The sequence below is a fragment of the Ischnura elegans genome, chromosome 10 (genome assembly GCF_921293095.1).
Source record: "Ischnura elegans chromosome 10, ioIscEleg1.1, whole genome shotgun sequence".
Classification (NCBI taxonomy): Eukaryota; Metazoa; Arthropoda; class Insecta; order Odonata; family Coenagrionidae; genus Ischnura; species Ischnura elegans.
The window spans coordinates 100,507,120-100,534,062 of record NC_060255.1 but is presented as its reverse complement, the minus strand read 5'-3'; the positions used below and the strand labels follow the sequence as shown (position 1 = coordinate 100,534,062).

The following is a 26,943-nucleotide window of genomic DNA, read 5'->3' as shown; positions in this document are numbered from 1 at the left end:
ATTAATTTTCCGAACATTGTGCTCCAATTCTCTATTGATTTTTTCAGTGGTTCTTTTTCAAATGGTAGGTGGAGAAATGATATTTTGTAATTTGTAATTAACGCATAACCGTGAAATAAAATGTGATTATTAAACATGGAGAACACAGCTATCACTACTCGAATAAAATAATTTTAATCCTTCCAATGCATCATGTTTCATGAAATATGAATTAATTATGTATAATATATATGTTTTAACATTTTTAAGCTTTCAATAATAATTATATTGTTTCTCTAAATAGTGCTAAAATTATTAAAATCTGATGACGAGATACTCGTCATTGCACGGTTTGGCGTCGAAAAGTTCATGACGAGCTACACTCGTCACTACAGCGCAAGGGGTTAATAGTTAAATTAATGCGAGTTTTTCTCCCATTAAAAAATGAATCTAAAATCAACATTTGCAATTTCTCTCAAATTTTTTTTCAGCAGTAGAACGGAAAATTCGACGTCATTCATCTACGCACACAATATGAATTGCTAATACCATCACCTATTACCTACACCAACTTTGCAGAAAACTTTCAAGTCATAACTAGTGATGGGTCGATTCCAAAATTTTATCGATTCCGATCCCGATTCTGACATTTCGATTCCGATTCTACCGATACCGATTCCATCGATTCTGATGCCATAGGCTCCAAGAAAAATATCACTTAATTCCAGGCAACAAGAAAACCACTTTAAAAAATATTACTCTGTGAAAGAGTCAGTTGACAAAAGCATCTTTCAAATAATTACTATGTAATTAAAATATAATAGCTAAATTTCAAAACAGAATATACCTGAGTACAGAAATTTTCATAGCTGTAATAAAAATTACATACTACGTATATGAATCTATGTAATATTTGGCCCTTTCAAATTCTCAAGCAGAAAAACCAATTATTCTACATGCTCAGCCAGCAGGTTTTGACGTCTCCATGTTATAGTATTACTGCCTGCAGAAAATTGCCTTTTGCTACACATGTGTGTTATTGGGCATGTACTTTCCCACCAAAATTGCAAGATTTCGGAGATTTTGGAATTTTTATTAAAAATTATATCAACGATTTTTTGGATCTTGAATCTTCATGGAATTCAAGTGGTCGAAGCGAACAACTATAGAACTAAACTTTAGTTTTGTAGAGCAAAAAAAAATGCTATACTTCTCACGTCATTTAATCAACCTTAAAATCTCTTGCTTTTTTTAAGTTCAAGAAAGAAACTAAACGCTACAAATGAATATCACATCGGACGGTCGCAGTAATAAAAAAGGCTACAAGAGCCTTGTGGTGTAAAAACTCCCCCTACCGCGCGACTCACCTCGGCGAAGGTGGAAAGGGAAAAAGGGTATCGGTTGTTGCCTTTCACAGAAATAGTTCTTTTTTCTCTCTCTTAAGCATGCTGACTTAATCTCTTCACTTTACTTCAATACCCGAGGCATATTTCTTACGCGTGGGATGGTTCCAAAAAATATCCAATCCTTAGTATTTTCACTCGAGTAATGCGCTAAATGGTCAAGTCGATCTATACATAATCCTTTTTAACATCCTCAGTTTAGTGTTTTAAGTCAATGAAGACGATTATCTATGCTTTAAATGACGATTTTCAAGACTAATGTTTTAAAAAACTTGAAAAATCGGCCTGTTACCGAGCCTTAAAGTTCCGCAGCGTGTAGCTCAGCCTTGACGCGCGATTGAAAAATCGCTCTTATTTCCTTCGTCGCAAACTTTTTTGTCAAGATTTCTTTTTAGTACTCTTTAGAAATCTCTACTTTATATTGTGGTTCAAATTTTCCGAGTTATATTTTTCGTAAACGAAAGATAATGTCTACTTTATGTCAAATTTCACGTGAAAAACGGGTCGGCCATTTTGCGTTGTAAAACCCGACAGATGAGAGCCAAAATCTTCGAAAGTCATTGAAAGTATAGGCAAAGCGCCAGATCAAAGGAATATTGCGTTTTATATTCCATAAAACTCACACCAACGCAAAACCACTTGGATAAATTCAAAGATTTTTTGAGGAAAAACGATATCTCGCGTGGCATTGAAAAATTGGTCATGCTTGGGCCTCTGTATCTCACTAAAGGTTCGTATTTATGTGAAATGGCATATAAAGCAATATTTGGTAATGATTTATGAGTATTTACGCTGAGTTTCAAGTCTCTATCCCCAAAAAGGTCATTTTGGACTTTATTCCAGCTTTTTCCGATTTCAGACTAGTGTGCGCCGGGTAGGAAGACGATCAGCCGCTGCGGCTGGCGTAAAGGTATTCGGCGCCCACGTCGACAACTATAGTGTATTCGGCAAGCTGAAACTACCAGGCCAAGGCATTAGAATGACTTATCGGCTTTAAAAACTGCATTATTACATGAGTTTCATGATAGCGCTTCCTGTCGGCAGATTGCTGGACCTACTAGCCTCGAAAGCTCTGTAACCTTAACTACTCGACTCGACATCCGTAATGCGACTCGAAACGCTCGAGTCGAGTACCAACTACTCGATTGACTTGAATTTTCGAGTACTCGCACATCCCAAGGAGATATGTGTTTTGTTATTACGATTACGTGGCGCGAAAATTCAAATGACTGTTGGAAACGCGGTCGTTTATTTTGTTGTTTGAAGTACTACTGGAATCGGAATTGATTTTTCGCCTTGGCAAGTACTCGTTTTCGATTCCGGTTCTTGGCCGAGAATCGAGGAATCGAACCGACCCATCACTAGTCATAACGATGCTAGATGAAGATTCCAGGGCCTTTCTCAGTCTGTGGCTGCCGTAAAGCATCAAATGCTGAATAAATACAGAAACCCAGCATTTACGGGAGTTGCACAGTGCAGGGACAGCAAGAATGACATCCAAAGCATAGTCACAGATGACCATCCAGATGAGGGTGATCCAAATAACATTTGAAGTTCAATGATGACATCATTCTAACTGCTTTAAGAGGTTGCTCATCAAATATACATTGACAATTTTGAGTCAAAATATAACGGCAGTTTACAACCTTTTGTTTATACGTAAAACATAAGAAAAGGTAAAACAACGCGAGTTCTTGAAAGATTCCAAAGTCCTATCCTTAACAAAATAAATATGGTTTAATGAAGAATAAAAATGGTTTAAGACAATCTGACACTTCACCAGTGTATATATATATATCACATCACCAACAAGTAAATGCAATACCAGATAAATGGATTGCTAAGGACTCTTCATGATAATCAACGTGTCAGAAAGAAATATTTGGAAGAGGAGCTGATGGAGGACATGCGAGTTCCTTCAAGTTATCAAATATCGACGAACAAAGTCATTGAATATGGACGATGCAGCATTTTAACTGATATGGAAACTTATCTCGAAGACGAAGTATCAGTTTAAGAGAATTTGATGAAGACAACTTTCTTCAACCAATGCAAAGGGAATCAGGACACCATACGAACTACAAGAAAGCCATACCACAAACAGCAACCAACAAGATTGAGTAGAACACAAGCCTTACAAGGATTGAACATCTTACAGACATGCATGTTTATTTACACTCTTCATAACATATGCTTACACCAGCACACACTGACTGAACATGCCATAATACTTTAAAACAAGGCTGCAACAGAAATTTTTAATAAAACGTGAAATCTAGAATTATATTTCCGTGTACAAGTATGGTTAGGCTGCTTTGAATTATTTTCCCAAGACAGATAATTGACCACAAAGAAGAAAAAGAGAAACAAAGGAATGTATGATGAGAACACCTATCCCATTAGAATACGCTAACAATCAGTGACAGATCCAGGATGGGGAAAAATGAGAGGGTGGGTTGGGGGGGTGGTTTGTTTGGACGTCCCAGCAGCAGGGAGGTCCTAACAAACTTATCATAATTTACCTCTAGAGTAAATTGGATACCCCTGGGAGCCCCTCTCTGGATCCACCACAGTCAACAATCAACTTTTCCTGGGAGACAATAGCACTTTGTTACCTCCCATAACATTTAAGATTACTAGCTGAGTTATAAAATATAAGATGATAATGAAAATGGAAAGTAGTGGGTACAAAAATTTCACTTGCACAAAGGTAGGAGTTAAAAAAAAAACTTTCACAGTCGGATTTTGATAACATAAAAATGTATACCTCAATGAGCACAAGCCACTTTCAAGAGCAAACTAACTTCGTGTTCTGCCATTGGATTACAAAAACCATATTTATTGGTAATTAACACAATTTCATTGGCATGTTTTAAGCAATAATGGAAATTTATAATAAATATACACAAATACAATTAAAGATTAAGGATTAAAATAAGTGATTCCAAATGAATATTTTTATCTTGACTTTACGATCCCTTACTTGGTTGTCGGGTTTAGATTCCAGTGCATCACACTGCTCAGTATGAGATCCACCCAATGCATAACATTATTTATTTGAAATTATCTATAAAAATGGGTCCAAAGCATATGCCCCACAAGTTTTATGAGACCTATTAAACCACTCATGACATCACATCATTTTATAATATCACTAACATCGTACATCTGACTTTTCAAATGATTGCATCACCTCATTTCGTTTGATGATGAATGATAGCTACAGATAAAGGGATACCATTTCAGTGGCAGCAAAGTTACGAAAAAATTGGCCGAAATGCAGAGATTTAATTCTGTTAGAGCTAATTTAACAAAAGGCTACCTATAAACACACAACAGGTATTTATTGAGCCCAGTCAGTGCCTGTGTAAGAAATAAAGCTAACAGATACCATTGTGAAAATTTTCTAGACGACGCGAATTAGTTTTCTTTTTATTATCTAAAGAACGGCCAACAGTTTCTCTCATATTATGGCTAAATCATGGAGCGGATGAAAGAATGAAGTTAGACAAGACTTGAATTCTCTTCAGTTAAATCAAATTTCCACCTAGTTTCATTATTTACACCTCACATATATTTTTCAAAATTTATTAAATAAATAGCAAGCAGAAGAAGGCATGGATAATTTGTAAACTGCTGAGTTTGAGGCTGGATAATCAATAAATTATTGACTGAGCTTCATAGAGACTTACATGGGAAATAGGTGGTATTTCCAAATTGCTTCAACCATTTTAATACATAATATTTCAGGTTTATAGCAACAACAACCACTATCAACTAAATTAAGTTTTTTGAAGGATGCAGTCTATAGAAAATCTCTAACAAGCCTAGGTAAGTAGTTTGCTCAAGAAAGTAGGAAGAAAATAAATATTTTCCAAGATTCATTAAATGTCGATAAAAATGTATCAGACTTACCACTTCTAGCTTTGTGCAAGGCTAACTTTGTCAGTGCTGTTAGTCATGAGTTATGGTAAACATAGAACTGCTAGAAAATTAAATATTTGTAGCATAGGTTACTTACATAAGCCTTCCACCGACTATGTTGAAGTTAATAGGTTCAGAATAAACAAGTCATAATCACAAATGGTGTAAGTCATAGAATGAATATAAAACGAAATAAATTGAACAAAAAAATAAAAGAGCACCATTCCAAAGTGCTACCAGGTTGCATGAATAACAAAATATAGGTGCTTAGTTCTTTATCCTTGGTAGAATTAATGAAATGAATCATACCACACAAATAGAATGAAAACCAGGTTAGGAATACAATATTGACCAAAATACAATACCTAAAAATAAATACATAACATATAGACTTTTGAGGTGAACAATCCATTTATTTAGCAAAAAAAATTATATGGAATAAAATGTGGCAATTCAATTCAACCCATCAATGAAGTTTATTACGCACAAGAAGATCCACCGCTCATAAGAAGCAAGATAAATGAGGCAATTTTACCCTTGAACGGTAAATCATTGTTCGTACACAAAAAATAAACATGTGAGTGCACACAATGTTTTCCATATTCATGAAAGGATAAGTAATAGGTTGAAGTCAATGTTTTTATGACCCACCATGATTGAAACGCATAGGCTGAATGAATGACGTTGACAGTCAGCTGTTGACAAATTATCAGCAGCCTTAGTGAATAAGAACACTTCATCAGTATCATTTACATCATCATGAGTTTCAGTCACAAGAATATGAGTTTTGGACAACATAATTATTTTATTGCCTAATAAAAAAGAGCGGCCTGTCGAAAAATTTGCCACCAAAATTGACTTTATTTATTTTTCTTGCTCTCCAATCTTCAACCCAATACTTAATGATGCTCTACGTTTTTTCGCCAGTCAACCAATGAATTTATAATAACTGCACTTTCTTGCAACAAAGCTCATGCAACTGACATAATTTCTATTTAATAAAAATCAGTTATTATGGTACATTATATGTCATTTAGGCTAAACAGTGGATTTGCAGTTCTGTCTGGAAAGTAATCCATTATGATTGATTCCTAATAATTTTCAAAAAATCAAAGTCAACTCATAAGCCTTACTAATCACTGATTTAACAACATTAACGACTTAAATCAAACAAACTATCGACAAGTAATCACTTATAATACACTTACCACATATCCCATTATAATGAATAGTAATAAGAACTGAAGAAAATATATACATAAATTACTGGATTGATTTTCCCAAACATCTTTCACTTCTTGCAGGCTATAAATGTTAAATGAATACACATCATTTCTGCCCGAACACTGACACGGAAATATGTAAAAGAGTTTACAATGGTTTATCCAACTCACATTGCTAATGTTAATTTAAATTATCGAAGGATTACACAAGACTGAAAACACAATACAGGTCTAAAATTGAACTGAATGAACAAATTTCATTCCAGCACCAAACTACAGGCAGTTGCCACACATTCCTCCCATTCACACAACAGCGTTATCCTCTTTTGATTTTGACTCACAATGAGCCAAGGTTGAGATAAGGAACTTCACTCACACTAACTGTTTGGTAAACAATGACTTTTGGCAAATGATTTATGACATCTGCAGGACCTACCACGCACCTCCAAATATGGTCCCTTCTATCTCCGCATCCTAAGTTTTTGAAAAATATTAGAATGACTGCATTTAAAAGCACAAAAAAATTAACTCTGGCGAATGCTTGAATTTCTTTCACTTGAACAAAATACCTACTCAATTAATTGCTCTATTTGATACAACTTTTTAGATATTCTTAAATACATTAGACTGGAAAAACTTAAATTTCAACTAATTTACCATCTTACTCAACAAAGGAAAAATGTTATGACCTAAATCATATTTTTCCACCACACATTCTGACATTCACACCACAGCTCATTGACTACTACATATTTCTATCATCATCATCATCACCACTGGTCAACATTCCTAAGACAGGATTGATACAGCTCAATTCTCTCATCGGCTTATCTTTTCACAACTAATCACTACCAAAAAGGGCAATTCCCCACTATCTCACTTCTTTCAAAGCTTGGATCTTCGAGAAATTCCCAACTAATCAACGGCAAAAGAGAAAAATAAAATCATGGGGAATTCCTGAGAAAGTTGAGGGAGTTCAGTCTTCATTCAGCTATCCAACAGATCTTGTACAGTCTTCACAAAAGTTTATGGCTTAAAATGTGCTGAACAGAGTGGTTGAAATGAGTGGAATGGTTATGGAAAACAAAAGGAGGGCAAAGTGAGCATAAAGTATGCAGAATGGCCAACACAGTCAGCTCCCCTTCATCTCACAAAGTGGCCAACAACCAGAGGCCTTTGAATTCATCAAAAGCAGAAGACAAATTTCAAAGTTGGCAGGGAAAATCTTAAACATTAGCCCATCAGCTCTACCATTCCACTCATGATAACCAGCTCTCGGGAAATCAACTCTTCCAGTCCCAAAATTATCCACTGCACAGTGACATAAGCTTTTGCTATGGCTGAACATAGTCAACATTTGACACTCAGTGACTACCACCACAATGTTGGCTGTAGTTTTTACACAATTTTATCTGTTGGAGTGATGTGAAAACCTCACTACCTCATAGAGCTTCTTCAAATTTGGAATCGGGATGAAACATCAAAATGATGATGAGGAAAACATCGATTATAGCATGCAAACAATTGGTATAAAATAATTTTAAACTCACCCGAAATGGATCAGAGCCAAGGGAAGAAGTAGATGAGGAAGAGGACGAGGTGGATGGAGGAACTATTGATGTCATGGCACCCTGGGCCGTTTGGTTCTGCTCCGGCACGGGAGTCCTCTTGGGGGAGGAATACCCTGGGACGTGCGCACTCGCCACAAATGGAACAGATCTCAGCTCATCAGGATTCTCTCGAAGCTGTGCCACCACAGCCCGAACCAGGTTGGCCAGAAGGTCGGACTGGTGCTTGGGCAGCAGGCTTTCCCCAACCTGAAAGAGGGAGACAAATTTCATCTAAGTGATGAGCCATCCATCCCAAGCTGCACATAGCCCAGAGTCAGACGCTGACGCTATAAGGCCATAGCAGAGTAGAGTTGAAAGGGCCATGGTAAAAAATTCCCAGAAATATATGTAACAGCAGCCCTTAGAGAATAACTCGTGTCGTCTGCCATCACGTAGTCATTGAAGTCACATTCAACGAGTGAAGGTAGTCACAGGCGATTTAGGAATGACTTGTCTCTATGAAATTGAAATAAATACATAAATTGTTTGGTGTTGGGATCAGAAGTGGGAGCGAAACGGTATGTGAAGAAAAATCACCTGGCTTGTCCCATTCCCCACACTAGCAGAAGAACGATGATGAACATGCACTACCTGGTAATTTCCATTGACTCTTGCTAAAATATCAAGTGAAATACACTAGTTGATGCGTCAAAATTCAAAAGTTTTGGATATTAATTTGCAGTTCAGAGCTGCCCACAGACTTCTTGTGGCCGGGATAGAGTTTGGGTGTGAGGCCCCCCTCCCCCAAAGAGAAATAGCCCCTCTAACTCTGAGGTTTGGGGCAGTCTGCCCCATCTCTGGGTGACCCTGTGAACCACCATGAAAAAATGCCAAATCGGGTAAAAAATCTTGTACGGGAATTTTTTTTTATGACTTTGAACATGTAAAAAAGAAGAATAAGGAAGAGATAAATAATGATACCATTCACTTTTTTTAAAAAAAGGGGAAATGATTGTTAAATGGGGAAAAGTGTTAAATGTGAAGACATTGTACTATTCAGACCCGACTATAATGAAGTTTGCTTACAGCTAAGTCCCTTGCCATTGTAATAAGTTTCATAAAAAATGATTTTGACAGTGTTATTCAAAACCTTCAAGCCTACTATGCACAAAACTATTTCTCCTTACCAGATTTGCAGCAATGTCTTCCGGGACCATATCTTCAATATCAAATTTGAAAGTGACAGTCTTCTGCCGTCCAGTTTCCAGCTGGCATTCGACAGAAGTGCCATCATTTCCCACCGCAAGGACCGTGAGGCGTGGACCGGAAGTCCCCGTTCCTCCTCCTCCTCCCGCACCACCCCCAGTGGCTGCACCCCCTGCACCACTGGCGCCTGCACCAGGCACGCGCCGCTTCTTGGCACTCGCTTTCTTCCTCTTATCACTCAGCGAACCAAGTTTCCCATCCTCAGTCATCGGTGTTAGTTCCTGATCTAATTTCTCACCTTTGGATTGGGAACTGCAAATAGATTGACATGATATGTCATTAATATGACACTGACATGTTATAATGTATGTATAGTGCATAATGGATGGCAATCCTCAATGCTCCAATAAGATTAGATGCTTTCACATCACATTCTGCAGGTAGAGGCTACTCAATGGGTGCCTCCACTCAAGATAACTTCTGATGAGAAATTTTATGGGCAAGGTGACAAAATTCTGATGAATAAGGCCTGACTGCATAGGAATGTAACATAGGTACATCAATATGAATTAAAAGAATTACCAATTCCACAAAAATAGAAATTAAATAACTCCCCAGATTTACAGCATCTTCATGCGATTCTAAGAGATTCAAGGATAGGTGACAAAAGCCCTTGTCACACACTACTGTAGGCATCAAAATGATGTTAAACACAAACAGCTGTACTTCACAAATTTATAACTGGACTTCAGTGCATGCTGTAATAATGAATGATACGTCATTTTAAAGAAAATTGTATTCTAAATTCTACTTTATTTTTTATTTTATAAAAATTCAATGATGTACACATGCTAGTGCAATAAGTGACTCCGCACACTGTAAAATTAGCTGTTTTGTGAACTTCATAAACTTTGTAACACAACCTAGGGAAAACTACAATGTCTACAGGATTCATTTTCCACAATAAGTTGCATACATCGATAAGTTGGTGACACATGAACAGGAATGATGGTGAAAATAAACAGGATCGACTTGGGCCCAGATAATTACTTTGCTTACTATGCCCATGAGATTCAAGAAACTTGACAGGATACACTTACCCTTTCCAATTAGGCTCGGCAATTTGACTATTGAACCGCGAGATGTGTAAAACCAATTTCAATATTTCATACTAATGATGAACCAAATTTAATAAAAATAAGCAAAAATTTATGCTCGTAAAAATACTTATTACAGCTTAACAGCAGATGCATATTTCACAGACGTAAGCTTATTAAAGTTATAAAACCAAGGAAAGTAAATCTGCCAGCACCTAAGGTTCCAGTCATGAGAAAATAATTCTGCCATGGGAGAGAGAGTAATATCAGCTTTGACCTTCAGACAATCTGTGAGATAACTACAGCTGGAAGTTAATTACCATCCAATGGTAGGTTCTAGTAAGCCACTAATTGCATCTATAAAGAAATGAAGCATACTCACCCTTCATTGTTTAATGACACTCCGTCAGCCATAGCTTCGATTTCTTGAGCCCCAGAAGTCGCTGATAATGGTCCAGGGACCGAACTAGTGGATGCTGCAGAGCTCGGAGTGCTCATTCCAGTGGCGGTGCTCTGCAGCTGCGATTGCAGCTGGTGCTGTTGGTAGCTTTGAGCACTAGAGATGTCAAGTGGCTGCGTGAAACAGCAGAAAAAAGGACTCGTTAATTACAGCATTCCCCTGAAGAGATGCACTTCATCTTTAAGGAACAACGTAGCAACTAAACTATGAGGGACATTGATAATACACCAAAGACATGGCAAAGATATCATTTTCAATAGATAAGTATCGCAAAGACAAATACAATTTAAATTCAATTAAATATTTAAGGAGTTAAAAGCTTATCTGTCTACATGTACCTTTCCTCACACCCAAATATAATTATTGATAACTCATTGAATTTTGTAATACCTAAAACCAGCAATTTAAGAGTTAAAAATGTTTCAAAGTATTATAAACTCATTGCATAAAAAAGTGGAGGATAATTCATCAAGAAAGGCATAATAGCAGTTAAGAATGAATATGTAGGTGATGAATTTTTTTTTTTTTGCTGCCATCTCAGTGAACAACCCTTCCTCACTGAATTTCGTGAACAAAGCTTGCATTCCCCATGAATAAAAAGTACAAGCAAAACCAACTACATATAAAATTAACCATTGACAGGTAGTTGATCATAGATGGGCTTACTTAGTAAAATTTTTCCATTGCTTGAAATGAAAAACTTAGTGATGTTCCACATAGTTTTTCCCACTCTCCTCAATGAGCTTCAATGCAATCACGTCATTCTAAAGAGGTGTAAACAGCAATGGAAACAACTCTCACTTATTTATACTCTGAACCAGAAAAAAAATTGGGGAGGGAAGAATTACAACACAACCCACTGAGGAGAATAAACACAGACTGGAATATTACAAAGATTTTCATTTCAAGCAATGTTTGCAAATATATTTGCATTGCCACAATGTAACGAAAATATACTCATAATTCCCAAAATATTTACACAAAAGTATTTTATGAAATATTCAAGTCTTACGAACAAGTATTTTGTGTGATTAACTTAAAAATTTGATATAAAAAGAAGGCATGAGAGCATGCCCGAGTAAACTTAAGCCATCAATAAAAACAAGGATTACTCTCAGGAAAAGCATAAATTACCAGAGGTATAGCACAAAAAGAATAATACTTATCATTACAAATGACATCTTTCCATTTAAATATCACAGTAACAATAAAAAGAGTGATAAATATGATTTTTAACATGTAATTACTATTTGAATTTCCTCTGAGGTTTGCAAAATAATAATCAAACCACAATTTCGAAGTTTAATTAAAAATTTAATGCAATTATTTGCAAATGAATATCTAGGGTGAGTCATGGTTTCAATGTACATGCATGAATGGGCTCAAATGCAACAAGTGCGTAGAGGTTGAAAGAATAAAAACATTGTGGATTTTTAATTAAGCATAACTTTGTAATGTAAAAATATAACTTAGAGAAATGTGAAAAATTAATATTAAATTAATTCTGTGCTTAAAAATTAAACATGCGAGGTAACTGACAGTTTAAATTATTAGGCATGTGAGGAGATATATAACTACCTTTAATGCCAAGTTCCTTGTCATCTCACAATCAAGATATAAAGGCAAATAAATGATAAAAGGACTAGAATAAAAATGTTAAATGTGTACCTAAGTGACATGCTTCCCACCACCTACAAACCTAAAAGATGTGCAACTACTGTAAATACAGATTACAAATTACAAATCAATACATTAAACACTTTGTAAATGATAAGTCTATTAAATAACATTCTAACAAATAAAACATTTCAATTCCCAAAAAGGAAAAGAAATTGTGCACATTTCACATACCATGAAAAAACTGCTAAACTTAATCTACATTCACAGTCACAATGGTTAAAAAATATTTAAAGAGAGCCTAATAATATTCTACCAGACATCATAATAGGATTGAAAATCCACGTCTATGAGAGGAACCAGCCGACCAAGCATCGGGGGGAAAAAAAAATAATTTTTGTGAACAACCAAAAATGAAATCTGAAATGATTCATATTCATGCACTGACCTCGGAGAACACTTAATAGGATTATGATCACAAGCAACATAAAATATTCTTCAGGATTTTGTACACCAATTCAAGCATTTACAAACCTAATCAATATCAACAAAGATATTTACCAATATCAAAATGATTAAAATCAAATCACTGATAAACGATGATAAAGGTACCAATTTCCATACTACATACACCATAATTTACAGTATTTCTTAATGGGGCTTAATATTTGTGCGATAATGGTTGCAAGAATTAGTGGTAATGAATTACCAAGCAGATAATAAAAAATTACATTGTAAAGTACCCCCCACACTTTCAATGGTCAACATTAGAGCATAAATGGGGAGCTTCAAACACATTTGGCAACGATTCATTAATTGCAATGGTAAGCATTTTGTAGTGTGTTAAAACTTAGTATACAATGACCGACCTATTAGGCTGTGCAGGTACAATACGGAGGGGAAGGAGCGCGCTCCCTCCCCTCCGTATTTAAAGCTACGAGCGAAGGAGCAAGGGAAGAACACATCCGATCTTGCATGTGACGTCGTTGCCTTTAAAGCGAAGGGGCGAAGGCGCAGCAATGTGATATACGCAGTTTGCGTTGCCTGAGTTTCCAGTCCGTCTCGTCTTGTTTGAATGCGCTTATGCTACGCTTGTTTCTTCCGAAATTGTGCTGTTTGGACTATGTTGAATATTAGTAGCCTTATTTTAGCTATAAATCTTTGTGTCAATCAATTAGAGGTCAAAAAACTTAAATGCTGTCAGATATACGTCACGTTAGGTCTAATTCTTTTTAGAACCTCGTGCATGTCATACAATCGAGATATCTTCGAGCTCAGAAGGTGACTCACGTAGCATTTGACCTCCAGAAACTCGGGGAATTGAACCTGGTAGACCGAAAAAGGTCAGTTGGTGAAATGGGGTAGGGATGAAACACGTTTCCATTGTTCCCCTGTAACTTGATATTTTCCTGTGGAGTCTCGGAAAGGAAAAAAACGGCAGAGGCATTGGCTGATGGAGAGCCGAGTGTAGTTCCGTTAGGCCCCTTGCACACACACCGATTTTGGACGGCCGGTAAAATATTGGCCGATATTTTACCAGCGAAGCGATACTTGCACACACGCCGGATTTTTACTGGTCAAACGATACGTTGCTATGTTTTTGAGCCGGCGCCGGCGATCCACAGTGACAATGGCCGGCAGCTAACCGGCATTTTGCCGGTGCCGGCGTGTGGTTGGTACATGTGCAAGCTCCAATGCTCTCCCATTGTTCACTATTGGAATGTGGACGGCCGATATTTTACCGGCCGTCCAAAATCGGTGTGTGTGCAAGCGGCCTTAAATCTACGACGTGGTTATTATCCTACGGTGCTGAGATTGCCCCGATTGTTGTTCAATCTCTTGGGAAAGCTCATGCCATTTGCCTGTCGTGTTTTGCCTTAAAATTTTCCACGGCTGCAATTCTATTGCAATAGTCCTGCGAGAGCTGTTAAACAAAATTGTTCGTGAGTAGGACAAGCAACGTTGAGCGATGGCGTATGCAAAGAGAGGATCGGAACTCTTTCTACTCCCTCTTATGCCGCCGCAGTTATCAAAATTTCCTCTTTCAAATAGTACTGAAAGAGGACATTTTGATAACTGTCGAAATTCCAGGCATACGTCTGCAACAACGCAGGATAGGATAAAAAAATGCCGCAAATTTTTCTTTCTTTATAGTTTCGATCCTCAAAATAGGGGTGCGCCTCTTACACACGCTTATATGGTATTTCATAATACATATTTCATGGCTGCCATGTGAACACTGGTGCAATTCACAAAAATTGTGATGGTGAAAGACATATAGCACCATGAGCCTCGGTGCATTCGACATAAAAATCAAGGAATCTCTATAGTGTAGTGCTCTGCGCAGTGGCCCACACAGCCTGTGGTTTGATCCTCAATCCTGGGGAATTTTTTCTCAAGGCAATTTACATGAACTAATGTATAACTAACAATCAGTCCCTCAACTGAGCCCTTCACACAAATCCTCCCTAGCTCCCAAATTTTACCACACTTGCTTATAGCAACTGTCGACTGACAATGAGATGTTATTGCAACTCCTGACTTCCATCACCTTGAAAAACCCTGAGGAGGGAGTAAACGCTACATCCACAATAATTTCATATTTTTTACGTTCTGGTCGGAAACTGGTTATTTCAGGTGAGATATGGTGGGACCTTTTACACAAAAATTAAAGAGATTTTGCAGGTACCATCAAATCTCACTACTCTACATGCCATGCTGTGATTTTCTCACACCATGAGGTGAAAATGATGAGGTAAAGCTCACTTGTAAACAATTGTTGAGCATGTTTCCATGAAAGCAGGGATGTACTTCAAACCTGATAAAAGGCCACAACAGAAAAGTTAGCAATTTTGAAGCAAAATGATAGTCACACTCAATAGACCTAAGTAACAGAAATTTTTAGAGTGCCAATCATTTTCGTGATAAGAAAATAATACCTATGGGAATGGAGTGAGTATTAAAGATTCGGAAACAGTGTTGTCCTGATATCAAGGTCTATGCTGCCTGGCATAAACATGGGTGAGATTCATAGGCATGCTGAGGTGACAGACTCCACAAAAGTGGAAAAATCTTTTTCCGTTCGTCATATGAGAGTTTCTAAAAATAATTTTTTCTAACTTAAGCCAGAGTGATTAATGATGGGAACCCAAACTATGCCAACCCGACCCGAATATGCTGTTGAAAAGGGAGCAGCAGCAAAAAAAAGTCCTGGCGCTGGTAAAATGTTTGGTACTAACTCATTGCGATTAACTGGGTAGAACCCATTATTGCTGTGAACTACTCTACTCAGCCAGCTTTGAAACAGGTGGTTATCACTCCTGAGAACTCAGTACTCTCAGTACTTAAAAAGCCATTAAATGAGGTAATGCAGATATGAGATTCTTTCACGTGGTTTCAACCACATGTTATAATGACAACTAAGGGAGTAGTTTAGTTATTAGTGCCAGTTAATGAGTTAAAGGCTTGTTGGTTTTTGCTAGAAGAACTGTTGGTTTCACTGACTAGCACATCTATTGATAGCAGTTTCTTTATTTACTGCCCCATGATCATTAGAAACTTTAAGAGAGCTTCAGATGAGCTCCGAGATTGTGACCAATAACTTAAATATAGGCGCCTGGAATTTTGCGACCCGTGACATCCTTTTATTATGAAATATGTTAACTCCTCTGAATTCATGAATCTTAATGTGACATTTGAACAGGATTTACCTTTTGATACCGCTTTTCCATGTGGATACCACAAACCATCATTATATCAACATGATATTTCAAACCCAAACTTTTGGTAACTCCCACATTTGAAGCATTTTCAGTTTAGAATATGAATCAAGAATTAGTGAAGCCAAGGACCAACAGACTGGCCATAATTAACTATTATTAGCAAGGGTATTAAAAATTACAACCATGAAAAAATACAAAATATCAACCAAGTTTTATCAAGGCAATAATATTGTTAAACTTTCCATGATAATAATAATGTTCATTCCCCTAACAATGCTCTTCCTTCCTGATCAACAGCATACCCAAGAGACAAAAAACATTTCTGCAATGTGGGTTGAGAAAATCTGAACAGTATACAATTATATTATCTCAGTATCATATATCAAGAAAACAAATTAGCTACTTTATTACAGACTACTGATTTACATAGCATCAATAATGTGAAAACAGCAGTCCTGTAAGAACTTTCCCATTATCGTCTAAAATTATTTCTTTCTAAATACATGGAGGAATTGATAAAAACTAAACGTATACCTCTCCATCTCATCATTAATAACAATTTCAATATAACATGTATGACCAGATAGATGATGCAAAACAAAGCATGCACACAATATAATTATCAGAGAAAAAAACAAGACAAATAACATGGTACAAAAAATGAACATGATAATGACACATTTTTGGACTGACAAACAATTTCAGGCATGAATTCCACCCCACAAGAACGAATCTCTTAACATATTTGAGGAGGAAACAATCTCATTTTTAGAGCTAACACAATGACCATCTAATGAGTGGGGGGTATATTTTCAGAATTTTCTTATATTTTCAGTCATTTTCAAGCCACATCAACAAAGAATCGGATGGAAACAAAAGTAATGTATTGTAATAAGCACGTTCATGACAGATGTGATATATCTCACATAATAATGTTGCAATGGAAACCTAGCCCAATCAAATGCATTTATAGAGTGCAAAAGATAGATTACACTGTAAGTGCTCTTGATAATTGGAAACTGACTGAGATGTGACACTTCCAAAAAAGCAAGAAGATACAAAAATGAACCATGTGAGGTTAAATCAGTAGTAGGTTACATTTTCACAATTTTATTGCAATGAATTGTCAGAGAGACACTAATGAAATACACTTCCATCATGAGTCGAAAGAATGAAAGACACACTTTATTCATCAATAGAATAAAAACTTGAGGGAACAGGTGCAGGTTAATTGAATTTAAACAAAAGAGAAAAATCCTTCCATGAGTTCATTGATGGTAAAACAGTAAATGTCATTGATAGCACGAAGGAAAAAATTGTAACAGCTACACAACAAACTTCAGACAAAGCTGATTACAATGACGTTCTCCTAATCTCCTATGCTAGGATAATATGACTCCAAGATGCACAATCAAATGTGGCTTCACTGTGTCATCATCTGAGTAATAAAAGTAAGTTGACCATAATACAGCAGGAATATACTATCTCCGTAAATATAACCAATTGATTCCCTACATAAATAATAATTATTTATATAGAATTACTTTCATGCAGAGCATATTTCCTTATGAGATCAAGGCTTTGACTATGACACTGCAGAGAAGAGTGGAAGAATTCAAAATGTGGCATCACTGAAGCATTACGAAGACAAAATAGATTGACTGAATAAGTACAGCACACTCCCAATTATCCAAATGGCTAATGATGGGGGGAGAGATGGCAAGCACAATCGGAAAACACAGATAATCCAAACTTTCACTTTAATGTCTTGCAATGTTCATAATTTACGTAAAAACAAACTATGTGTTATTATTTATGCAGTTATTCTGTTACTTTAGAGTGCTTCCCGGGCTCAATGAGAGCTTTATTCATCAATTCGCAATCTTTTTAGTGGTGATAACATGGTTGCACTCGTATTATTAATGCTCCATGTAAGGCCTGGTTTCGAAAACCTCATATCCGTGGCTGTGGGATCACGGATACAGAAAAGTAGTTTGCACGAATGCTTCAAAGCCACTGCTCGACGTCATAAACTACACTGTCAGGCACCACATCATGCAGTTGCCTCTCGCCCAAGTTGCCCCTCGCGGATGTAACTGCTGCGCGACGTGTGTCTGTGATCAGGGACCGCGGTCACGCACTGTGAGGCTTGGAAAACAGGAACACTGTGCTTCCGTGAATGCAGCTAGCACGTGATCGCTTCCATTTTACGAAGGAGACTCTAACGGAAATAATAAGCCCGGTGTATCCTGGCATTAATGCCGTAATGCCAATGATTTTGCGTCCGATTTAAAAAAATAAAGGTTGCGGAAAAAATTGAGCGAGAGTGAAAATTGTGCACAGATAATCCAAAACCCAGATAAACCACAGCCGGATAATCAGGAGTCTACTGTATATGTGTGAATTATTCATGAAGAGTGGGAGAAAAGGGAGGCCATCTAAAAACCATGACAAGAAGACAAGGGATCACTTAAAAGAGCACTTGAGGTGTGACGAACCGATGAAGACAGTCATTGAAGGAAAAGTAAATGGGAAGAAAGGCAAAGATCAGCCCCCAACTGACTCACTGAAGACAAACCATTTACGATGTAACAAAGGAGAAATTCGTTAATATAATAAGGTTATCAGATAGGAGAGCACAGTAGAGTGCAGTTTCAAACCAATATTCAGATTGCCGACTTGATTATGATATACACAGTCCATAACAACTTCTCATTTTCAATTTCCAGTTTTTTCCCTGATTTCCATATTTTTTTGAAATTCTCCCCGACTTCATATTGACGGCAAAGCAGGATATTGTACACAAGGATTTTATGAAAAAATGCAGCAAGTTACAACTTGCATTGAGAGAGCAGTGGAAGAAGAAACAAACTCAAGAAGAGTTAAGTACCTCAAATTCCCTTATCTGGGAACACTAACATTTTTCGAAATGGCAATAAATTCACAAACTTATACAGTTGTAGCTTGTGAATAGTTGGGCATGAAAATGGAATGACAAATTTGCCTGACAAACCAAATGGTAGAAAAGTAATGAGCACTTTCTAAGTACAAATACAATAAACTTGAAAGAGGAATGACAATAAAAAGAAATCAAATTCAAATTACAACAAAAATGAATATGAACCATTTAATTGATGCATTATCTGCAAACGCACTTCCTAAGCCATTAATAAGGAAAAATTAGCTCTAAACCTCAATTCATAAAAAAATACCAACATTAACACTCCAAAGAACAAATTTTGTCATACATTCAGCCAAACATTCTGATTCATACCAAAAATATAGAAGATTTCATTTGATGAAGTGATTGGAAAAAGTGAAATTGTGAAGCATTTTAATGGCTATCAATGATACGAAAACACAATACAATCATGAAATAGGTCATAAGTGGATAACCATAATGAGAAAGAAGCTAAAGTTACAAGCTTAAATCATTGAAATCCTCAAGTGAAAAAGGTCAGCCATGCAAATATTTGAAAAGCCACCACAGTGAAGTAGGACAAGTCAATCACCTTTCTCAGCTAAAAATGTGTGGTGGTTCTAGATGCACTCCAAATACGTTCCAAGATCTAACATACACCAAGTGAAAGGGCTAAGCAAGAGATAGTCATGCCTTTGACAGACTTAACTACAGTTCTACAGCTACCTACAAATTTTTTACTGCTTTCTTTGTACTTATTCACTATATAGAGGTTTCAAGAAACATCACCATAAATGTGGAATACTGGCATGCTAACAGACGCTTTCAAGACACTCTGCTATGGAGCTTCTGCATCACTAACTGATGCTTTTAAAATTTGAACAAACTATAAAAATAATACAAACTTATAGGTGGATACAAAACAGCAAATAAAAATTAACAGATTGTGTAATAATTGCTGGTGGAAAATTATGGCTTTTATGGGAATGAAAACTGCAATTACGGGGATAAAATTAAAAATCTACAACCAAAGGGGTTGGTTAAGCAAATTTTTCCTTTTTCTTCGTATTTACTTGAATCATCCATGTCAAGAAATAAAAAAACCGGGAAAAGGGATTTGAATTACAATTACCTTACAATAAGCAAAATGACTTTAAAATGAATCGTAAAAAAAAATTAGAACAATAACTCAAATAATAACGCCATTTCTTTATTCACCACTACAGGTTTACAAAGAGAAGGATAATTTTCATACCCCACTGAATAAAAAGATTTCTCTCTCTGCTAAATCAGCCTTACTCAAATGCTAGTGAAGCATCCATTCTAATAAGCAAGGGGGCCTCACGTCAAGACAGTTTACTTTTTGACCAAGTTTTCTTTTGCCACGATGCCAACATTTTCCAGACCCTTTTACCAGAAGTCAACACAAACAAGCTTCCTTTATCCACATGCATAATGCCAAGTGACGCAGACGAGCTCATTTGAAAACAGAGTTGTGGCTGGTTAGAAGATTGGAAGAAGTACCTGAAGGTGGGCTGGAACTGGTCTCCTCAGTGGCGAACAGTGAACCGAGGATGGCGTGCTTGACTGCTGAGGCTGTTGCTGTTGTTGCTGCTGGGACAATTGTACGTCAACCGACTGCTGCCCTCCAGCCACCTGCTGTTGTTGCATCTGCATTGCCACTTGCTGCGCAGCCACCGCCTGGACTTCATGCTGAAGCGTGTGATGCAATGCTTGCCCTTCCTGTGGTACCTGAGACTGAGAAATGACTTGAGCCTGAGTTTCCTGCTTCACCTCAGGCTGCGGTTGCGCATGAAAATCTGGTTGCATTGGCGTCGGCATACCCCTGTTCTCAACCAAGGTATTGCCTTGCCCTTGGGCCAGATAATTCTGCTGTTCCATCGCGAGGTGTGCAGCCATCAACTGCGGCATTGCATTGGGGTTCATCTGCTGGCCTGGCATGAATGCGATGTTCGTAGCCATTGGATGCATCCTCCCCTGTGGATCGAGTGTGACTTGAGAAATCATGTCTTGATGATAAACCGGAGCAAAGTGTGGCTGCTGCTGTCCACCCTGTAGCTGTTGCAAGCTCACTTCCTGCTGAGACATGCTCTGCATTTGATACGTCTTATACTGGAGTGTCTGCTGCACCTGGATTGAATCCTGAATCACCTGACTGGTGATCTGCTGATACTCCTGTGCCAAGTTTTGCGACATCTGGCCCAATTCTCCTTTCTGAGTGGTCTGCGACAGTGTCTCCGTCTGATAAATAGTCTGTGATTGCTGACCCTCCTGAATGAAATGAGTAGACATTGTTTCCTTGACTTCGCAAGTGGCTCCCTGGAATGGAGTCGCAGCAGGGGGTGGCTGCAGCACCTGGTCTCCACGCACCATCTGCGCTCTGAATTCTTGCTGCTGCAACAGCAGAGCAGAAGAATCAGGCTGTGGGGTTCCCTCAGAACTTTCCATTCCAGGAACCAGAGTGGGTTCCTCCTTGCTCAACGTATCCACATTCCAGGTGCCTTGAGGTTGAATTTCCTGAGGTTGCATCTGCACATTTGTGCTAGCGAGGTCCCTGCCCTCTCCAGTAACTGTGTATATTGTGGTCTCCTCAGCAATTGATGTCCTGACACACCTCCTGTGGTCCTCCAATTTGCAACTGGCCTCCGAATGAATTTTGAATTCTTCACCATCAACACCATCCCCAGCATCCACGGACACGTAATCAAGCGAGGGTGTAGTCTGAGTCGCTTTCTCAGGGGTCACTCCCGGCCAAGTGGTTGTACTCATTCCTGATGCTCCCCCTCTAAAGGGTGAGGCTGGTGTTGATGGTGGGGCCATCGGCACCACCTCGGGACAACCAGAAACGGGCTCATTCTGACCCTGGCCCACATAACCTTGACTGACTCGGACATGTATGACAGATGTGGGCACTTCGAAAATACCAAATGTGCCAGAATTGCCTCCCCCCCCACCAATGCCTGTTCCAACAGAAACGGCCGGCCCGGTGCTGATCAGCACCACAGATGGCTCGACTGACGTTTGGACGAAGTGCTGTTGCTGCTGACCAGTTGGTATGTTATATGGATGGGTCGAGGAGAGTAAGTTCGTCGAGGGTGAACGGGATGGGAGAGGGGTTGCCGTTAGCGAGCCAGATGGTGTCAGAGATGTAGAGGCGTGTGACATTGGGACCTGCAGGAGTGATATGTCTGAAGCAGGAACGTCATGACTTACGTGGGCACTTGAAGCTTCGACAGATGGGAGGGAGCCTCGGTCATGAACAGCAGATGTTGTGGCTGTCGTGGTAGTAGACGAGAGCATGGGGGAGGATGATGCCATGGATGATGACAATGTCGATGAGGGAAGGATACCACAACATGAGCTGACAACAACAGTTCCGGATGCATAAAGCTGCGTTGAGCCAGCAAAGGCTGGCGAAGCAGTTTGGTAAAATTGTCCAGGCACTGCAAGTAGAAATTAATTCATTTAGTCGCAACCGTCAAGATGAGAATAAATTTATTCCCAAGCTACCATTTACCGCTGTATCGTTACGAGGCAGAGGGGGATTAAATCGAAACTTGAAGCTATTACGTGGTGGAAGGGCTCCATATTAATAATGAAAAACACTTAGTTACTTCCACAAAATTCACCGAGTTTCTATTTTGTTACCGGTTTCGGCTATTACACCATTTTCAAATACATACATACAATATATGGTGGGGGCAGGTATATATTTAGTGGTTGTTAATGTGGGGGTCAACAACCCACCTGACAAACTGTGTCCCCCCCCCCCCTATTCTTTTCCATGAATTACCAATCCCAGCTTGAATCCAAACCTTTTCCCCCCACCCCCACATTAACAACCACTATATATATATATATATATACACCTGCCTCCACCACATATTGTATGTATTTGAAAATGGTGTAATAGACGAAACCGGTAATAAAATAGAAACTCTGTGAATTTTGTGGAAGTAACAAAGTGTTTTTCACTATTATTGCAGTGGGAGATGAACAAAGGCGGCCATCCTATGGTAGAAGGGGAGGGGGGGTACCATAATTGATTGAACCTTGAAACTCATTGAATCATTTTATTGTTGGGGTTGCTGTCATCTAATAAGCCTTGGTACTGTGCCAATTTTGAGCATCTTGAATCAAAATTTCTATTGTCCCTAAATATTACTTAACTCATGGTACACGTAATGTTAATTCTTTTAGGCAAAGAGTGAAACAAGAAAAGGAAATATTTTTTAGTTTAGCACTCTTCATGTAACAATTAACCAAAGCCCTCAACCCCAGAGTTGACAGTCAGCTAATTTGAAAAGGAAAAACTACAGCAATGCAACATTATAAAAACAGCTAGATTGTACATTTGTAAAATTGATCCCAAGAGTTTCATTCGACAATTACATTTTAAATCCAAGTTGATATTAGCTGAGATCCATTATAGCTTACTGTCCCAATTAAACAGAGAAAACTCAAGGCAATTTGGTAAAGAGTTCTCGGGGTCGCCACCGGGTCAGGAACTCCATATCTGCCAGATTTGGCAGATATGGAGTTCCTGACCCGGTGGCGATCCCGAGAACTCTTTACCAAGTCCATTCGCCGGGAAAGCACGAAATCTTTCTTCACTCAAGCCAATTCCTTAATTGCGCGTGTTCTCATAAATAAACTTTATCCCAAATAAACTGCTCCCAAACTAATCATTGCCCACTGAACCCAAACATACTGTAATAGGTTCCCACAGGAAGTCAATGAAAATAAATCGATAAATACTAATAATTATGCTCAGGATTGATAAGTGAATTATTTCAACAAAATAATTTACAAACTCGTTTCAATCTCTATCACTCTTCACTCATCACTCAAAATTGAAGTGCTGCGGCTAAGAACTAAGTCATCAGTTGCTTGGTGAGAAAAGGGATTAGTTCATTCAAAAATTCCTGAGTGATAGATGATTTTAGTCGTCAAACACCTAATGCATTTCTCCACCACATTGATTTTCCAATAATCAAAGCAAGTTTTAAGCTAACATCCCGAACTCTCTGCAAGAAAGCAACAAGTGGTACTAAAAATAATTTCAGATGCAAGGTGCTTCGCCTTACCTTGCACAAAACTTCCACCAGAAGCTGGAATCTGATGATAAACCTGTGTTATGTGAGGACCCTGAGACAAATTTCCTGTAGCAGTGGATGACACAGACGTGTGGGCAGCAGAAGGTATTTGGGCAGGATATGTGCTTGAAGGGAAGGATATGGGGGCGGATGCAGACATAGTGGGAGCACTGGCACCTGGAAACTGTTGCTGATAGAATTGTTGCGGGGGCTGAAAATAAATAAATGCATAGCAAACCCGTAAGACCATCAATGACCTCAATATCACTGAATGGTAACTACCTCACTAACAAAGTGTTACACCCTGATTTCAATGAAAATTGCCAGTACCATTGATTTAATTGGGACAATAAATTCACTAGCTAGCTTAGGATATATGCAATACTTGAGACAGCAGGCAAAATAGAAAATCCACCAGAATGATACGATGAAATCAAAAAGGCTGAAAGGCAAACAAATTAGCTTCGAAACTACGTTAAAATTCAGCTTTTTCACCAAGCCATCCACCAAACACCAGAGGGCAGGAGTGGCTCTCCTTGCTAGTAGAGATGGTGAATGTGACATCACCACATTGTGCCGATTGCACTTTAACACATTTTGATCGCTTATATCTCCACCCCTGAGTCAAGAAAGCATGTAAATTCATTGTCCCCCAGTAATCTTAGAGACTGGCTAGTTTAATTGAAAAAGGGGGTATAACTCTTCGTTAATGTTCCTTGAGAGTATGAAATATGACTTAGTCTTTCTCTGGCAAATGTCATTCATTAACTTCTCTCGAATTTCCACCCAGATCAATGCATCAAGTGCCTCAAACCTTTTCCCTTCTGACTCAGGCACCATCTTCAGGAAATGAATGTGGAGTCACATGATTGGCTGTGATTTTAAGATGGCTTCAACAGGCAAAGATGACACGCTATCGATACGACCTGGTAATTCACTCTCCACACTCATTCCCCGAGTGGCAGAGTCAGGAACCAAAGCGTTTTGAGGCCACGGGGACAATGACCTGGCAACAAACCCAACAGAAGTTAATGAATCACCGAGTAAGCATTCAAATATCATAAGTTTAAGTTTTATAAAAGTAACATGACAAAAGAGATAGGCTAGATTCCATTTCCAGTTGGGGCACCACTAGGTGTCCTTGAATTTCCATCATTACTAGAATTGATACAGTGACATCACATTTTTCACCTTTGGGGAAACTTCATGACCAAAACAGAACTAAAGGAGCTAGTATAGGTAAAAGACTTGCTGTAGAGTTGTACCAGCCTTACTAAAGAAATATGGGCCAAACCTATGGCCATTCTGTATGATCTCCAAAAGTCATTTTATTAACTTATGCTACAAGTTTTGGTTAACAATATTTTATAGGGTATTAAAATATGTATTGTTTTCACGTTTTAAGGCTCCATATAGAACATTTTTCACCTTATTATTGGCTGGTGAGAGTGAGATTTCAAATTTTTGACAATAAATATCATATTTTTGTAGAATTTCATGGATTTGTTTATGCTAACATCCAGCAGACAATTTGAAATATCGTTTCAAAATTACAGTGGAAATTGTATCGTTAAGTATTATTTTGTCATGCATTAATAATGCATTCAATTCAACAGACTGCACCAAATATTGAAGCTCTCCACAAATACATTTCATCATGCACCCTGTTAATGAACTGATTCTGCCAACCTTCCCAGAGAGCAGTGATTCTCAAGGTAATGCTTGCATCTATTAAGATGGCCAATAATATAGAAATCGTTAATTTACTTATGAATTTCATGCATACACTGCAAGAGACACTCCAGCTTAATATTACTCATTATGCTTTGGTTTCAAGGGCATAACCATGATCCGGGGGGGCAAGGAGAGGTCGTTCAAGTTGTAACACAGAAAAGGTTATGGAAACCAAAACTTCAAGAAAACTATAATAGCCCTTTATTATTTTTTAAATTATTTGCCCCAAAAATATTTTTATTCTTGTTATATGCTATTTACTAAAATTACTATTCTTGGATTTAAAAAAAAATTGTTCTAAACCTTTGTTTTGAATTAAATTTACTTTTGTTTCAGGAGGGGGGGCAGCTGCCCCCTCTGGCCTCCTGTTGGGTACGCCCATGTTTGGTTTATAATTCGTAGACTGTTTCATTGGCTGTACGAACAATGTGGTCAAATGTGAGCCCATTCTAGTGTCCTAGCATAAGTCAAAGGCATACTTGAGTTAATATGTATATGATCAATACTTAAGTGGTACACGTGGATTGGCCATAGTGCTGCAACAAATACCTCTTGTTTATGCAGTTGAAAGGCCTGAAAATTCTTAACTTTGTGAACAGCAGTTCCAAGGATAAATCCAGCAATTGCGGGGCATCGCTATCTTATGTTTCATTCATGCACTTTGGCTTCCTTAGTCACCATTATAATTCAACAGAAGTAAATAAATTCACAGTTCCATAAATTTGGCAATGTTCTCACACAGGAAATCAAAATAGCCTAATAGATGGGTTGCATTAGATTTTAGAAATTTTTCAACAAATCACATTATATTGAACTTATACCATGAACATACAGACAGGAGATTGTTAAAAATCTTGCAAGAGTTTACTAACCTGCTGCTGCATGAAAACAGCCTGTCCATGCATCAGTCCCATGGGATGGGTAGAGTCTGCTTTCTGCATCGTTGAATATGCTGAATCTGTTACCTGCTCTGCTGAAAAAAACATGCAAA

At 38.0% G+C, this 26,943-nt stretch overlaps 1 protein-coding gene across 9 annotated transcripts in view; it reads right to left on the bottom strand.

Moving 5' to 3' along the window:
- The window catches only part of LOC124166595 (serine/threonine-protein kinase WNK1), a 124,729-nt gene that overhangs the window by 81,110 nt on the left and 16,676 nt on the right, over positions 1–26,943 (bottom strand). For 7 of the 9 annotated variants that reach the window (XM_046544178.1, XM_046544182.1, XM_046544184.1 and 4 more), the window contains exons 8-13: positions 26,825–26,925; positions 24,210–24,429; positions 20,626–22,565; positions 10,765–10,955; positions 9,267–9,597; positions 8,080–8,346 (exon numbers count right to left, since the gene is read on the bottom strand). In XM_046544178.1, coding sequence (XP_046400134.1) covers positions 8,080–8,346; positions 9,267–9,597; positions 10,765–10,955; positions 20,626–22,565; positions 24,210–24,429; positions 26,825–26,925 — 3,050 coding nt within the window. The remainder of the gene's footprint in view (positions 1–8,079; positions 8,347–9,266; positions 9,598–10,764; positions 10,956–20,625; positions 22,566–24,209; positions 24,430–26,824; positions 26,926–26,943) is intronic. The other 2 variants (XM_046544185.1, XM_046544179.1) reach the window with 2 other exon arrangements.